General features: G+C 44.1%; 1 protein-coding gene across 16 annotated transcripts in view; it reads left to right on the top strand.

The window, feature by feature from the left end:
• KALRN (kalirin RhoGEF kinase) overlaps positions 1–16,548 on the top strand; it is a gene marked incomplete at its 3' end in the record, with an annotated part of 571,907 nt that overhangs the window by 418,581 nt on the left and 136,778 nt on the right. For 6 of the 16 annotated variants that reach the window (XM_081139123.1, XM_081139143.1, XM_081139126.1 and 3 more), the window contains exon 34: positions 11,694–13,149. The exons of the other annotated variants lie outside the window; for them this stretch is intronic. In XM_081139123.1, coding sequence (XP_080995249.1) covers positions 11,694–11,756 — 63 coding nt within the window. Of the gene's footprint in view, positions 1–11,693; positions 13,150–16,548 lie in introns of those variants that run through there. 16 annotated transcript variants of the gene reach the window in all.

Genomic DNA, 16,548 nt, shown 5'->3' with positions numbered 1-16,548 from the left:
TTCTATTTCTCTCCCTTCGTATCAGTTTTGATACCAAAATAAGTATTATAATCAGGGACAGTATATAAAAGAGCAGTGCTGCTGATACATCTGTATCAAAAGCAGTATTTTGTTTTGATGTAGAATTTTACTTTTCTTTGATGGACTATTAGCTCTGACAAGAACTATTCAAAAGTTCGCTTAGAATCTTTACCAAAAACTCATAACCATCTCATGCTTAAAACAAGTAGTAGCATACAATAAATACTGTTTTACAATTTTTTGCCTTGTAACAAGTCTGGGTAATTTCATAACAGGATATGTAGGGCTGCTTCACTCTTTTTTGTGGCTACCTAATATTCCATTACTTATGGTACCATAATTTATGTTACTAGTTCTCTATTGATGGGCATATGGGATGTTTCCAGTCTTCTACCATTACAGACAAGGCAATAATCCTTGTACAGGCATAGCTTCTCACACTTGTGAGTTGTGAGTATATTGATAGAATAACTTCCTAGAAGTAGAATTACTGCATCAAAGGGATATGCATTTACATTTTAATAGACATTGTCAAATCACCCTCTACATGTTAGAGCAATTTATACTCCCCCCAGCTGTGTATATGTGTCTCTTTCCCCACAGTCTTGCACTCTAGTGTGTCATTAATATTTTTTATCTTTTCCAATCTGATATCAGATTCTTTAAAAATAATCATTATTCATATTGCTCTTGTATGTTTTGTTTAACTGATAATATTGCAACTACGTTATTTTCTATTGTTTTTATCAAAATGTACAATATTTAATCTATACTATTGCCTACTGAGAGTTATAGGCTTGTCTGGTTGACTAACTGTTATTTATACTCTTATTCCCATGAATAAAATACATTCCTGATTATAAACATCTGGTTTACATTAAAGTTTAAAATTTTTAATGTAAAATATATATGTTGAAAATGCATAAAAACTACTAAACAAGTGAATGGATAATTACAAAGTGAGCATATGTGTAATAACCATGCAGCTCATGAAAGCAGGACATTGCCAGCTTCCTAGAAGCCTCTGTGTGCCCCTCAACCTGGTCACAACCTGGTCCTTCTCCCCCAGAGGCAACTATTCTCCTGACATTTGTAATAATAATGTCCTTACTTTTCTTTATAATTTTACCTCCTATGTATGTGTTCCTAAAACAACATAATTTCACTGTAGCTGTTTTTAAATTTCATATGACTAGAATCATACTGTGTGTTTTTGCGTGTGTTTCTTGTTTCTGTCACCTAACACTTATATTTATGGAATTCATTCATGCTGGTGTGTAGAGCTATTCATTTTCATTGCTGTATAGTATTCCATTCTGTATGTCTCAATTGATTTATCCACTCTGTACACAGGTTGTTTGGGACTATTGTGAACAGTGCTGCTATGGATATTCTTGGATATATATCTTTGTGTGCTTATACTTGAGTTTCTCTTGGGTATAAAGTTAGGAGTGAAATTGCCTGGTGAAAAAAATGGCTAGCTAATAGGGTATTTTTATATATATCTTCAACTTTACTAGATGATGTAAACCACTTTTTTAGATGCTGGTACCAAATTTACACTCTTACTAATACATGTGAAATTTTCTCTTGCTACATATCCTTGAAACTATCCTTGCTTCTACTTGAAACTATCTGACATCAAATTTTTGCAGGTCTGGTAAGTATGTGGTAAACCTGCTTATGGTTTTAACTTGCATTTCCCTAATTACTAATGAGGTTGGACAACTTCCGTATCCTTATTGGGCCTTAGGATTTTCTCTTTTACAATGTCCCTGTTCAAGCCTTTTGCCCCTGAATCTAGTGAGCTGTCTGTTTTTTTCTTATGCATTTTTAGGAGTTCTTCATATATTCTAGATATTAGTCCTTTGTTGGTTATACATGTTGTAAATATCTGGTCTATGTGGCTAGGCTTTTTACTCCCTTTATCTTGTCTTGATAAACATCTAATTTGACATTTTAGAGGCAATACATTTGTAAGTCAGAGGTTCCTTTGACATATGAGGATGTGATTATGAGACATTTCTTATATTTAGTATTTTAAAACATAATTCACCATTTATTTCTCCACAGCATAATGTACCAACATGGAGACTTTATGTGTAATGCAGGCTTCTGTCAGTCCCTAAGTACAACTCTCTTCTAATGAAAGAATAACTAGTTGACTTTTTGAAATGCATATATCTGTTGTATTTTACTCTATAATGATGTGCCAGGTAATGCAGCTAAAGTAATGAAATGTGTTGGGGGAAAAAGATGATAAATACATTGGAATTGGCACTCCACTATCTGACAAACAGCTCCAAGACCTAGAAAGATAGAGGTTGACTCCACAGACTGATGCCGCACTCCCCTGGCATTGATTGAGCACCTGCGTGATCCACTGTACTCAGCCACTGTCCTATTACATGTGACCTGTGAAAGAAGCTTCCTAACTGGTCCCCAGACAGCCCTTCTTACCTTCCTCTCATCTCTCCATCACTGCAGCCAGTGTGATCTTTGTAAAATGTAGGCTCTCCCCATCACTCTTGGCGTCAAGCCCTTCAGTAGCAACCCTTTGCTCTTAGGATGAACACCCAAACCCTCAGCACGGCAGGTGAGGGTTTCATGACCTTGGTCCACTCCTCCAGCCTCACTGAGGCCGCTCTTCCTATTGTTTCCTGCCTGGCGACCTCCCTGGCCTTGCCCAAATGTGTCAGGTCTCTTCCCGGCCCAAGGCCTTGGCAAAGAGACTTGGTTTCCTCTGCCTGGAAATTCTCTCTCCTTCCATGCCCCAGTCTACCACTTTTGCCTGCTGATCTCAACCTTTCCTGTCACTGCGGCAAAGTCTCCTCCCGAAGTCATAGCTCTCACAACACTCTGCTGTTACTTCTTCGTACCTGGGACCGTCCGTGTAAGCATGGGACTGCCTCCTGCGCCAGACTTTAGGTCCATGAGGGCAGAGATGTCTGTCTCATACCCCCAACGCATCACCGAATCCAGGTACTGATCCAGAGGTTCTCAGTAAATGTTTATTAAATGAATAAATAAGGAACAAATAAACACAGAGAGTTATGGGTGAGAGAGAGACCTAGACACTGAGACTGAGTATAATTAAGAAAATCAACTTTCTAGTTTGATGAGTTTGGAGAAGTTTCAGCATTGGACTTTACTAAGTGGGTGGAATTGTCCAGGCAGCTTCGGAGATCGTTTAAAGGATTTTACTGATTAGCACCTAAGAAACATTGAGGGTTGGGGTTTTTATTTAGCATGGTGGTTGCAGAATCACTTTTATCTCCACCTGGATGAATCACTGTCCTTTTATTGTCTCATTCCTTCTCTAAACTCAGAGTCTGAGGTTAACCTATCCACAGTCCTCTGAATCTCATCCTTTCTCCCCACTTCCAGTATCAATTCTGCCTCTCCTCCTATTGTCAAACAACCCCTCTCCCTCTGCCGTCTGACACATCTGCTACTTCATGTCTCCAGCGAGGTCTGCACTTGAGCTTCTACCCCTGGCTCTTGTTCCCTCAGTTCCTCACCGCCCTTCAGCAACATGTTGCTTCAATTCTGACGTCCGTGACAAAACTCAAGGGCATATCCCTGAAGTGGCTTCACTTCTGGTGGCAGTTTCTTCTTTGCTCCTTCGCTCACCACATGTTTTGAGCGCTCATTTGCCAGGCCCTGTTCCAGGATGGAGATGCAGCAGGGAAACAGAACAGGCCAGTTCCTACCCTTATGAACGCTAAGTTCTACTGAGGACCCAGGAAACCAACAAGCACATATGAGACCAGCTGGCGACGTCGTGAGCACTGTCACTGCTGGGTGCAGTCATTGTAATTGGTCACCTGGGTGCGCATCAGAAAATTATTTCCTTTTTCTCTCAAATCAGTAACATGGTTCGACTTCCCTTTTGGGGGCAGACCAGCATGATGCTCCCAGATACGCAGGTTTTATCTGTGGATTCACGTTTGGCCTGCTCCCAGACAGCGGGTCTGTGGCCCAGTTCTGAGGATGACTCAGAACTCTGCCTCACCGCCGCAGGCGGCCTTGAGTACCCTTTGTTTAAATCCTTTCAGTCGCCTCCTAAATCGCCTCCCGGCTTTCTGGGGTTTTGCCCCTGCATTTTTCTTTTCTACTGACACCAGATTCATCTTCCTAAAACATTTCTTTAAGCATCTCACTTGTTTGTTAAAAGCCTTCAATAGCACATTTACTTAGGATAAAGTACAGGCCCATTTCCAAACACATTCCTATGGTTTTCCCTCCTCCACATGATCCTTAAGAGACCCTCATCTGTTATACACACTGTAATGCACCTACATTAGAATAAATCATATGAAACTGCCATTTTTGCGTATCCAAAATGGTTGAATATTGGCAACTTATGTTTCAACCTAATTGCACTTACGCACATCATTGGCCTGTATGTCTTTCTCCTGTGTCTTGGTGATGCTATGTCTTTCCTGTCTATGTCAGCATCTGGCACATAGTAGCCACTGGGAACTGAATGCTCCCACCCACGTCATGCTTTGCTCCGGCTGCTTCCATCTGCTGTAATGCCCACCGGCTCTGCCTAATCGAACCAGGCCCACCCTCCACTGCCAGCCTGACTCACGTCTCCTTCATTGAGATGCTCACTGTTTCTCCACATCACCTCCTGCCACCACCTCTGAGCTACCAATATTGCTCCCCCTCAAATCAAATACATTTGACCCATGAACAACAAGAGGGTTGTGTTGCTGACTCCTTGCACAATCGAAAATCCATGTATAACTTTACTTAACTACGTAACTACTAATAGCCTACTGTTGGCTGGAATCCTTACCAATAATGTAAATAGTTGATTAACGTATATTTTGCATGTTATATACTGTATTCTTACACTAAAGTATGCCAGAGAAAAGAAAATGTTATTAAGAAAATCATAAGAAAGAGAAAATACATTTACAGCACTGTATTTATTTTTTAAAATTTATGTATACGTGGCCTGCATAGTTCAAACCAGTGTCATTCAAGGGTCAACTATTATTTTTTAACTTCCAAGGCATACGTTATATATTTTACTTTGTATTTGCCACGTTGCTCAGCATAAAATTACACTCTTACACAGTGAGCTGGAAGATCTGTGTTTCTAACTCTTATCTCTCCCCCTGGTATTACTACCACATTTCCAGCTGTCTGAAGGGGTGGAGAACCTTTTTTCTGCCAAGGGCCATTTGGATATTTATCACATTATTTGAGGGCCATATAAAACTATCAACTTAAAAATTAGCTATGACTAAAGCTCCTAGATTTATTGAATTTTGAGTCCTGCCTGTGGTTGCCGTGGCAGAGCCAGACCACATGATTTCTCAGGCCCTATGAGGCCCGCAGGGCGACATCCCCCCCCCCCCCCCCCCCCCCCCCGGTCTATGGCATTACTGCACTAGGATGGCGCCCTGCACTCTCCTCAGCAGAACTGAAGCTGACCTCACCCTCTGCCTCCCAGACCTGCCCCTTTTCTCGGACCCGCATCCTCAGCTCGGCCTCTGAGCCGCCTTGGTTTTCCTTCCTCCTCAGTCCCTTTTCTGAAATGGTTGCGGTGGGTCTCACCGTGCCTGCACGTTCCTCGGCCTGGCGTTAGGTTTCCACATACTATATAAAGTCTGTCCCTGGGGGCTTTGAGAGGGGAAGCGAGTCTCCCAAACCCCAGTAACAGCTCTGAGACCCAGAGCCTCCCTATACCCAGACCTCTCCCCCTTGGTGCTGTCCCTCCCCTGGGTCCTTTGCCGTCTGCAGACCTGTCCTCTGACATGAGTTCTCTGGTAGACATGTGTGGTTATCTTTACTAAAATATAATGATGTTTCCTATTATAATTGCCTTTGTCTACCAACCCATACTGCATCACTGTGCAGTATGTGTCCCCGAATGATGTCTCTGTCCTGATAGCCACGTTTCTGGCCTCAGGAAGAGTGTTGTTGGAGCGCGTCTTCGGTATTAGAATGCCTTCTTGAGGCCCTTCCCTCAGCACTTTGTGAGACAGCATCTCCTTGCAGTTTATTAGCGTCCATGGCTTAGTTTTTGTCTCAGCAGCTGAATCCCAAGATAAGGCTCCATGAAGATAAGGCTCACGAGGGATACTGTGTATTGTCTGCAGTGCACTGAGATGGAGTTAGGCATTCACAGAAAGTACTCAGAAAATACTTGTTTGAATGAAATGTGTTGTGTGTATACCTTCTGTTTGTGTGTATTTATGAATTTGTATATGTCTCTAGATGTGTTTCCCATATACGCTCTAAGTCATCCATGTGGTCTGAGAGGCAGGGATATCTTGGATTTTTTCCCTAGCCGTCAGGCCCATGACATCATAAACCAAGAAGTCATGCGCGCCACAAGTTCATGGCTGTGCCTGGCACAGGTGAAGGGCTACCTGAGCCGCAGCCTGCAGTTCCTTTTCTTTCCCATCTGCTTGGGGTTTTCCTTGTCCCTCTAAATATTAACTAATATTCTGTTAAACATAGAAAAGAAATGTGTGTGTATATATATGTGTGTGTATTTGTGCTTATATATGCGTATACAGGGGGGCAAAAGTAGGTTTACAGTTGTGAGCACACAAAACACAGGGTTTATTCTTGTATTATTATTTATTATTAGATTGTTTTCCATATGAACAACTGTAAACCTACTTTTGCACCACCATGTATACATATACATGTATATACATATGTGAATGCATGTATGTATATATAAAGGAAATACACCAAAATACACATAGTGGTTATTTCCGGATGGTGGCTTTTTCCAAATTCTCTCAGATAAGAAAATTGCCTTTATTAACAAAAAAACCCAAGTAGATGTTATTTTTAAAGGATAGGAAGGGACGTGATTATTAGATGGTTGCTGAGGTCCACCCTGTGTGTGATCCCAGGACAAGGGGACAAGCAGGTGCCTAGTAGGGGACTGGGTGATCAACTTCTCAGTATCTCAGGATGAGATAAAGTGATCAGAGAGTGAATTGGGCCTGACATGCAGGTTGGGCCAAGGCTGGTGAGCTGAGGAACTGGCAACTTTGTGAAGATCAGGAGCCTTGGTCAGTGAAAGGAATGAGAAGGAAAGTTTGGTGGGTGGAGGATTGAGGGTGAGAGGAGATGAGGAAAAGCTTGAAGTATATTTTCAAGTTCATGAGAGATTTCATGAAGAGATGTGCAGTGGGAGAGAGAGAAAGCAGACCTGTTTCAAGTTTGGTTTGAATGTCCTGTTGTTGCAGAGGGAGGGATTTCCAGAGTGACTCAGTGTGGGGACCCTGGAACCCAGGTTAGGAGGGCACAGAGAGCTTTCATTAGAAAACGGGTGAGCCCTGCATGGGCAGCAAGGTTTCCAATAGGAGGCGCATCATTAGGTCAAGGCCCGTCTCTCTCCCACCTCCCACATCCCCCCTCACCTCCCCTCACCTCCCCTCACCTCCCCTCACCTCCTCTCATCTAAGGGCAGAGGGAATGTTTTCTGGTAAGAATTCTTGATAAAGAGGCAGTTTCTAATCTTTCTGAACTTGAAACAAAACAAATTGTACATCATGAAACAAGTATTTTCAAGGATGTCTCTCCCACACTGCCTAGGTTCGTAGTTCTCTCGGGGGGGGGGGGGTTCCCTGAACAGAGGGAGAAATGGAAAGGGGAAAAGTAGGGAGATGGACTCTGCCTCTTCCTTGCCGTGGCTGATTTCTGTTCTCTGGGTAGTGCTGGGGGTGGGGAGCACAGCAGAGGTAACTTTGTACCCTGCCAGGCCTTCCTGCTCATCACTAAGCTGCCCAGCCAAGAACCTCCCTACAGAATTCAGAATGGGGAGCCCTGGGGTCAGCACAAGCAGCAAACACACATTTAGAAGCCAAAAGGAGGTCCTTCAGGCAGAGTAGGAAGCATCAAAGAGCAAATAGTCTTCTCCATATGCAGAATTTAATATTTTTACTATTCTGTATCTCAGTTTTTAATTCTGATGGCCACATCAAGGAAAATTTCCAGTCTGGCCTCTAGTTTGAAATTCAAGGTGGAGGAACATAAGTCCCCACCGAGGACACTGCCCTCCACCCATCTAATGGGAGAGATGCAGTCCTTTCCCTCGGAAGTCCTGGCTATACCTGGCAGGCCGAGGAAAGCGCAAAGGCTGCCTGCAAGGAAACTGCCTGTGGCATAACCGACTGACAGTAACAACTGCCTTCTGTCTTTCTTACTGCACTCCTGTGTGAGCCTGGCTTTTCACGTACAGTCTCTCATTTGATCCTCACAACAGTTCTTCAAGGTAAGTATCATTATCCTCATTTTGCAAAAATGTCACTCAGAGAGGTTGAACAACTTGCCCGGGGTCACACAACCAGAAAGTGGCAGAGCTGCGATTTGAACCCAGGTCTTTCCTTGGTGTCCACTATGCACACTGCTTTCCGCTGGCCAAGCCCACCAAAGAAAACAATGGAATGATTCGGGCAAAAACACACAAAGTAACATTTTGGCCCAGATGGTGGAAGTCTTGTCATTTCCCCCTTCCTAATCCACCGAATGAAACATGGCTGGATTAAAATACTGAGAACGTTCCATGTTCCATGTGTTGTTGCATCTACCAGTCAATCACTGCTTTCTGGGCCTAGCAGAGCAAGGCATGAGCCAGGAGTGTAGAGGAGGCCACTTACTATGTCTTAGCCATCAGAGTAGTAATCTAGGCATATCCCTGCCTCAGTGATTTCCTAATCCATCAGACAGAAATATCCAGAACATATAATCAGCTGAAGACGCGTTTAAAAATGTATTGCAGAATAGTTGCCTCAAACTCCTTGTGGAGCAAGAAAAAGTATAAATCTATAATATAATAAATATGTTCCCCATTGGTGGCTTTTTTTATTTCACTGGATGTCCAATGATATCTCTTGTGCACCCAGGGATGGCAGACCATCTCCCTGTAGCTCAAAAAAGTCATATTATGAGTGTCTAGTATTAGAATGGGACCTATGGTATGTTAAATAAATATGTAAAGTAGTTATATGAAGGGGTCTGTGCCTGAATATGGGGGATGGGGGAAATCTCAGCATAGGCCCTTCCACCTCCAAAAAAAGAATGCTGGGAGGGCTGGTTAATAAAAGCCACTGTCCTATCAAAGTGGGTCTCACTGATTCTTGCTCTTCATGGAAAACACCAAGGCCAAGGGTGCTGGCAGTTGTGGAAATGCAGTTGAAACTCTGCAAAACTTAGCTTTCCCAGGGATAGAATGGCTGGGACACAGAAAAGGCCTCTGTGCTAAGGATTGCAAACCAGGGAAATTAGAATTACCGGGAAATATTTCCAAAAGCTAATCCCAAACCCTGCCTTGGCCTGCTGAGTCAGAATGCCAGAGATGTAGGGTGATTGGGTATGGACAGTACATGTGAATTCCAAGCTGAGAGCTGTTTCCTAAATAATAGAAATCATCAGTGTTTCCAAAAAATGTATTGACCTTCTCTTTTTCACACTTCCACTTAAACTTTTCCCACTAGTCCTTTCCCTAGGCCAAATTTTTTAAGGGATAATCCCAGTGAGATTGCGAATGACTGTCATTTATCTGTGCATTGGTGCTAGTTTCTCCTCCGGGTACCAGCTGGGCTTTGTAAAATAATGGCTGCCCATGTAAAAGTGTCTATTTTCTCAGGGTTTTAGAGAACACATGTTCTGTTTGCCTACATGCACTTATTTCTTAGATGTCTCAGGTATCAAACCATCCAGGACAGATTTGCAGGTGCACTGAGATAATCACAACTTGAGGTTTAAGAGGGATACCATTTTTTTATGCAAAACCTAATGAATATATATATAATGAAGTGACCCAAACCACTTCTAGCTGGGTCCTCGAGGATAAGATGGATCCTCAAATATATGAGGATGCTTTCCAAGGCATTTGGAAACCACAAGTATACCAACATCTCACTTAGCAGGTAGAGCCTCGTTCACAAGAGGCAGCAAGCATAGAACGTGGGTAAGGACAGCGCTGAACCAAACCAGCCTCAGTACCGCTCTCACCCCTCCACGTGCCAGTTGTATGATCCTGGGCAGGGCCTCTCATGCTTCAGTCTGCAAAATGGGGGTAATGGTATTACTCCCCCTCAGGTGTGCTGCAGATTATGTGGAATGATGCATGGCAAACACTCAGCACTTTGCTTGGCACATGCTAAACACTCAGTGAACATTAGCTATTAATAATAAGGATAAGAAAAATAATGACATAAATTAGGTATTAATAAAAATGACAATAAAAATATTTTTAAAACCAGTTCTCCCCTTCAGAATTTTAACAACTGTATAAAGAATGTCAAACTCAGTATTTCTAAAACTCTTGAATTCTGCCACAAAAGTAAATCCTACAGACTTTATAGCACATCTACAAACTAAACTGGAAATGACAGTGAATTACAATGTAGGGGGCTAGCTAATCTGGACAGCTGATGCCACCCCCACCTAACACCTGTGACAGACCCCGTGCCCTGGTGACCGTGAGCTCGGTGGTCCCACTGCCTTCCCTGTGAGTTACTCCACAAATGCCTGTGTACACTCCCGGCTGCCTTCAGCATCTCTTCTCCATTCTGAGTCCTAAGCACCCGTCTTCCTCACAGCGCAGGGTAACCACCATCTGAACCTGATGCTGAAGTGCTTTTTCTCCCTTAACAAGCAGTGTTTGCCCTGCTGAGTTCTTACTAAGACGGTTTGAAACTGTTTTTCTCATTTGTACTTGGCAAGTATGAGGAACCTTTGACATCACAAGCTGAGCCACAGTCAAATGTGTGATCAGACTCTAATTTATCCTGAACTTTTCTCGTGGCTGGGAGCCATTGCTGATTCTAATATGTCACTCCTCCAATTCCACTAGAAGTTGACTCTTGGAGGGATCACTATTCTTAAAGAAACAATGGTTCGTTATTCCAGAGGGCCCCGTAGAGGTGGCGCAGCCACACTGGGATGCGGAAGCTCGATCTGGATCCTGGCGCATCTTTCTTTCTCTCTCACTCAGTGGCCCCATCCCTCAGCCAGCCTTGCAGCAGCTCCAGCCAACCTCATGCCTTGGGAAAGTTACAGATTACCACAGGTCGTGGGTCCTAGAAACACTTGAAATAATGAATTTTAAGTCTATTACTGCTAAAAACCTACATAAATGAGTAAACTTTTCTAAGTTTCTTTCCCCCAATTGAATGTCATAGCAAGACTTGTTGGTAGGGCATAGGGATCCTAAAAGGGTTGAACCCAGAAAACAAAACAAAACAAAACAAAGCGTAATAAACACTAATGATCACTGCTACTAGAACCTCCTATTTAGTGCATCTCTATTCATATGATTCCTGGCCCTACTCCTGCTTATATGTCTTGGACACTGGGAAGCCACAACAGGACTGTCCTACACGGGACTAATGTGAGGAACAATGCATGGATTTGAGCCCTAACAAAGTTAGCACAATTGGCCAGTCAGCGATCCTCATCTGGATCCTGGAGCTGCTGGCTTCGAACATTCAGAGCACTGCTTGCTCCATTACCTCTGCTAAAAACGACTGTGTATTTGCCACATTGCACTCTGCCCTGGGTTGCTAGAAATACAGTAGGTTGCACTGATGATTTAACTGTTTTCTATAAAGGGCTACGTGATCTCATGCAAATTTTTGCAAAGTCATATGCAAATCACAGAGCCCCGGCCCTTTTCTTAACAGGATGGCAACCTGGCTCCTCGGTGGCACCTGGGACCTGGAGATCCTTTCTCCACTTACGTTTAGCGCGCAGCCTGGGACTTGTCCCTGCAGCTCTCCTGGTTAGCCGTGCCGCCGTTGAGACCTCCCACCTGGACTCCCATCACCCACCTCTCTTGAGACTGCTCTGGCAGGGCTGGTGTGGGCTGCAGCCTTTGCTCAGAGGGCAACATGTTCCAAGCAAAATCTACCCACCTGGGCCATGGGCTCACCCCTCAGGGCTCCCTGCTTCTCTACTGGGTGCAATTCGAGGTTGCCAAGCTTCTCTCCAAAGTCTAAAATGGTGGGACAGCAGGGAACTGTGAGAGGCCTCATGACCCAAGATACTTCCCCCAGATCCCAGTCTGAGCACCAGGTACCCCAGGTCCTTGCTGTCCTAGTCTGCAGTGTCAGTGGACAGGTTCATTAGAGGGACATACTCGTCTCTGGAGTCTTCCTCCAGCTTGAATGCTTCTATTGTCAGTAGCCCCCAATCTGGAAAATCCCATCATTCTAATCTGGCTGCCTCCCCACATCATGAGGAAGGGAGGAGGAAGGAGGGGTGGTTGTGACAGAGAAGAGGGGGTTAGCTCTAGCCATCCCAGGCATTGGCAGCAAGCACTCCCCAACAAGTGTTCTATCTGCTTCCGCCTGCCCAGGTCATGTCAAGATTTTCTAGTTTCTTCCTAACCTCCCCCCACTCCTGAGGTCTGTGGTTCGAAGACCACCCTCCTAGGCTTCCCTTGCTTTCAGATCCCGTTAGGGGGTGGGTGGGAAGTAGGAGAAGAAATAAATGAAACACTCTGGTGACATGTTGATCGTTGTTGAGACTAGATGATGGGTTCGTGGGTGTTCATTATACCATTCTCTCCACTTTTGTATATGTTTGCAATTTTTCATAATAAAAAGTTAAAGAATAAAAAAAGTCCTTCAGCTTCTGAGACACTTAAGAGAGAGCCCCAACCCCTAACACGGTTTCCTGGAAACCCCACTGTAAGGCAAGAGGCAAAGGTGATTCCATTGTATATATATATATGTATATTCGTTTTCTAATTTTTTTAAAGCCCACTGCTTTATTTTCAATAGACTAAACCTTATTTCTAAGAGGTCCCGCAGTTGGGCTTATTTTCCCCAGCTGGGTTATGGGGGAGGGCTGGGTAAAGGGTTCCTCAAAATCCTGAAAGTTTACACTTCCATGTATCTCACAGTCTTAATGTGAGGATGGGACTTGTTCAGTGTTCTGAACTTTGAGAAGGAAATGCGCTCTCAATTCAAAGTGTCATTCTCTGGAATTGCACCTGGCTCAGGAAAGGACTGTCTGTACTTGAATTTGAATCCAATGGAGAACCTTAACGGGCATTTGCATGACTGAGAATTGCTGCTGTCTTTTTTCCGTATGTCACTTTCTTGAATGTGTTCTAATAAAATGATTCTAAAGCAGGCTGTTGATATACAGTGATTTATAAATACTTTCTGTTGAGTGCTGAGGCCCTTAATTTTCTACCAAAAATCCACCCCAACCCACTTTCTGGAAAGATCTGTCTAGCCAGGGACAGATGCCTTGAGCATGCGTCTGGCATGATTGCGGCACCACTGCAGTTACAATCACTAATAAGAATTACGTCAACCACAGCAATGTTGTCTTCTGGTTGTCTAGCAGCAGAATTCATCCTCCAGAATACAGATGCCGTGTGTAGTAGATGAGCGCGGTGGGGAGAAAGTGGAGGCCGGGCAGGACCAGCGGGAACAGGCGCCTGACTCCGTCTACCAGGGAGCGGGAGGGAGCGAGCGGGAAGGGGAGACCGAGGCAGCGATGAGACAGGCAGAGTTCAAACTCGGTCTGTTCAGTGAGAAATCTCGGCACATTCCGTGGAAATCCATTGTTAAATTTTACTTACAAAACTGCACCATAGCAGGTTGCAAATCTCAAAGTCTCATTAAGCAAACTGGAAGCAAAAGGAGAAAATATGTATTTCCAAAGGTAGATATTTTGAGAAACACTTTTTATCCCAATCTTTATCCCTCTCCAGCCAGACAGGTTAGGGCACCGCCATGGGCTGGTGACAAAGTTAGGCAGTTCTTTGGGAAAGGAGGCATCATTAGAAACTTTACGAGGGGCGGTGAGGCAGAACCAGACAAGGAGGCTTCTGTTTACTGAGCACCTTTCTCGTACCAGAGGCCAGAAGGCACTTGATACAAATCATCTCTCATCTTCACAGCCGTCCTGAGAGGCAGACAGTACTGTCTCCATTTTCCAGATGAGGAGCCTGAAGCTAAGGGAAGTAAATAACTTGTACAATGTCATAAAGCTAGAAAATAGTGGATCACTGATTCAAATTCAGTCTCTGTCCCCAAGCCCATGCTTTTGCAAACCACAGTGCAAATGGCCCACTGCCCAGACTGGGCTCCCCCTTGGACACGGCAGCTCCGGGATGCCCTGGGGGCGGAGGGAGAGGTACAGCCAGCTCAGGCTCTTCCTTGTGGGTTGGAGACCCTACCAGGCCAGGGCCTTTGCAACCCCCATCCATGTACCCGTGACTTCACTGTGTAGAGCACAGGTTGATAAGGCTGAGATCACCATTTGGTTTCCATAGGGATGCGCTCACTCATCAAATATCTGAATTCCTACCATGCTAAGCATCATGAATTAGGTGTGCAAATATGTGTAGACTCAGCCCATTTTCATGGAACTTACCAGTAGAAGTCAGACATTAATCAGGTAACACATAAATGGATATGTAATTACATCTGGAAGGGACCTTGGAGATCATGGAGATCAACAGATGAAACTGAGACCCAGAAATGCTAAGCAGTTTTCCCAAGGCCATATAGCCAGTTAGGGGCAGAATGAGGACTGGAACTCAGAACTCCTGATTTTTATTTGCAGACAACTTTTTCCCTACCACGTCACACTCTAATCTAGTGTGCACCCACAGACTGCCCCCTAACCCCGGCCAGCCATTAAACATGTTGACCAATCGGTACACTATCCACATACCTAACTAAGGACAACCAGACAGCACACTTTGTAATGATAAACAGTACAGTGAGCCAAACCCCTGAGGAGGGCATCTACCAAGCCTTGTTTGCAGAGTTATTTCAGAGCCCAAAGCAGGAACAGAGGCAAGGCTCCCGGCTATAGCAACACTGCCTACGAAGGATGCTTGCAGGGGTTTAGGTCTGACCCCAACATTTTCTTATCTCCCAGGTTCAGCAGTCACTCGTTCCCTCATTAATTCAGCACATATTTATTGAGCACCCATTACGTGCCAGGCACAGTTCTCAGAGCAGTGAACCAAATGGACTGCCCTTGTGGAGCGTGCGTGCCAGCTGGGGGAGACAGACAGTAAGCAAATAAATAACAGCATCTTAGAAGGTGATAAATGCTATGAAGAAAAATAAATCAAGGAAGTGGGGTAGGGAATGCCCAGAGGTAGGGAAGTATTTTTAGTGGGGTGGTTGGGGAGAAGATCTCCCTGAGAAAACAATGTACTGGGTCATCATTTTACACACACACACACACACACACACACACACACACACACACACACACACACACATCTGTGTGCAGTGTGAATTGAAAAGTCCCATAAGCCTTCCTCTACCTCCTTCAGAAAAATAAAGGTTTCTCAGTGCATATCCCAGAGACCAATTCTCAGCTTTTTCTTTATTCCTTTGAGCTAAAACAGTGGTGCTCACACTTGAGTAAACATCAGAATCACCGGAGGACTTGTGAAAGCACAGGTTGCTAGGCTGTGCTGCCAGGGTATGTGATTTAGTCGGTCGGGGGTAGATCCATGAATTCGCATTTATAGCAAATCCCCAGATAATGCTCATGCTGCTCATCCAGGAATCACACTTTGAGAGCCACTAGGTGAAGCCATTATAGCTGTTAGATCCCTGTAAAAATGAAACTATTATCTGAGAAAGGATGCATCCATTCATTAGGATCTCTGGATCTTATCAGAGTAGCTCTCCCAAGAGCAGGATCCCTGAGAAATGAGACTCTTTTCTCACTGGGATAAGTTTTGGAAGCCACAGCCCAAGACCTCCAAGCATTGAGGAGCCAGGCAAAGGACAGACCCCGAAAAGGCGGTGACAACAGTGTTTCATTGCTTGTCTCTCAGCGCTCTACATCTCCATAGCATTGATACTTTTACAAGCCCTTTGCCCACTACTCTCTTTGAACATAGTTAACCTGCTAGGCAGACAGGACAGGTGTCATTATTACATTTTATAGATGAGAAAATTGTGACACTAAGAGATTATATGGCCTCCCTTGGGCGTCAAGGATGAGAACCCCCATTGCCTTACACCTCGCCCAGTGTGCTTTCTTCTTTAACACTTTTCATGACACTAGCTGTAGCTTTCTCCTAGGGCTTCGACCCCTGGGCCATTAAAATCCAGGACATATAGTCACTGTTTGCCTGTTGCTCTGTTCAAAATCCCACTTGCTGCAAGTAGGTGATTCATGTGGGTGATTAACTGTGGCAGACACTAGGCCCTGCACGAGTTTTCTCTGCCATAAATGCATTTCTTCTCAGCTATTGTTCAGAGAAAATGCTAATTCGTTTTAGTATTAGCCTAAGCTAGAACTAATCAGTATGAAAGCAAACCTGCTGGGGGAAAGCACACATACTACTTTCCAAAGACAAATAGAAATGACATTGTGATTATATGTTCCATCGCTTCATTCCATTAGTGGAGATAATTGGAAGTTTTCTGTATCACAAGGCACACAGCAAAATGAGAGTGGATTTTGTTAAATGTCATGGCTGGTGAATCACATTTTTAGGTATTTAAATATACAAAAAAATTATCATGGACGTGAAAGATACCT

Source organism: Miniopterus schreibersii (assembly GCF_964146895.1).
Source record: "Miniopterus schreibersii genome assembly, chromosome: 5".
Lineage (NCBI taxonomy): Eukaryota > Metazoa > Chordata > Mammalia > Chiroptera > Miniopteridae > Miniopterus > Miniopterus schreibersii.
This window is presented reverse-complemented; position numbering and strand designations above follow the sequence as displayed.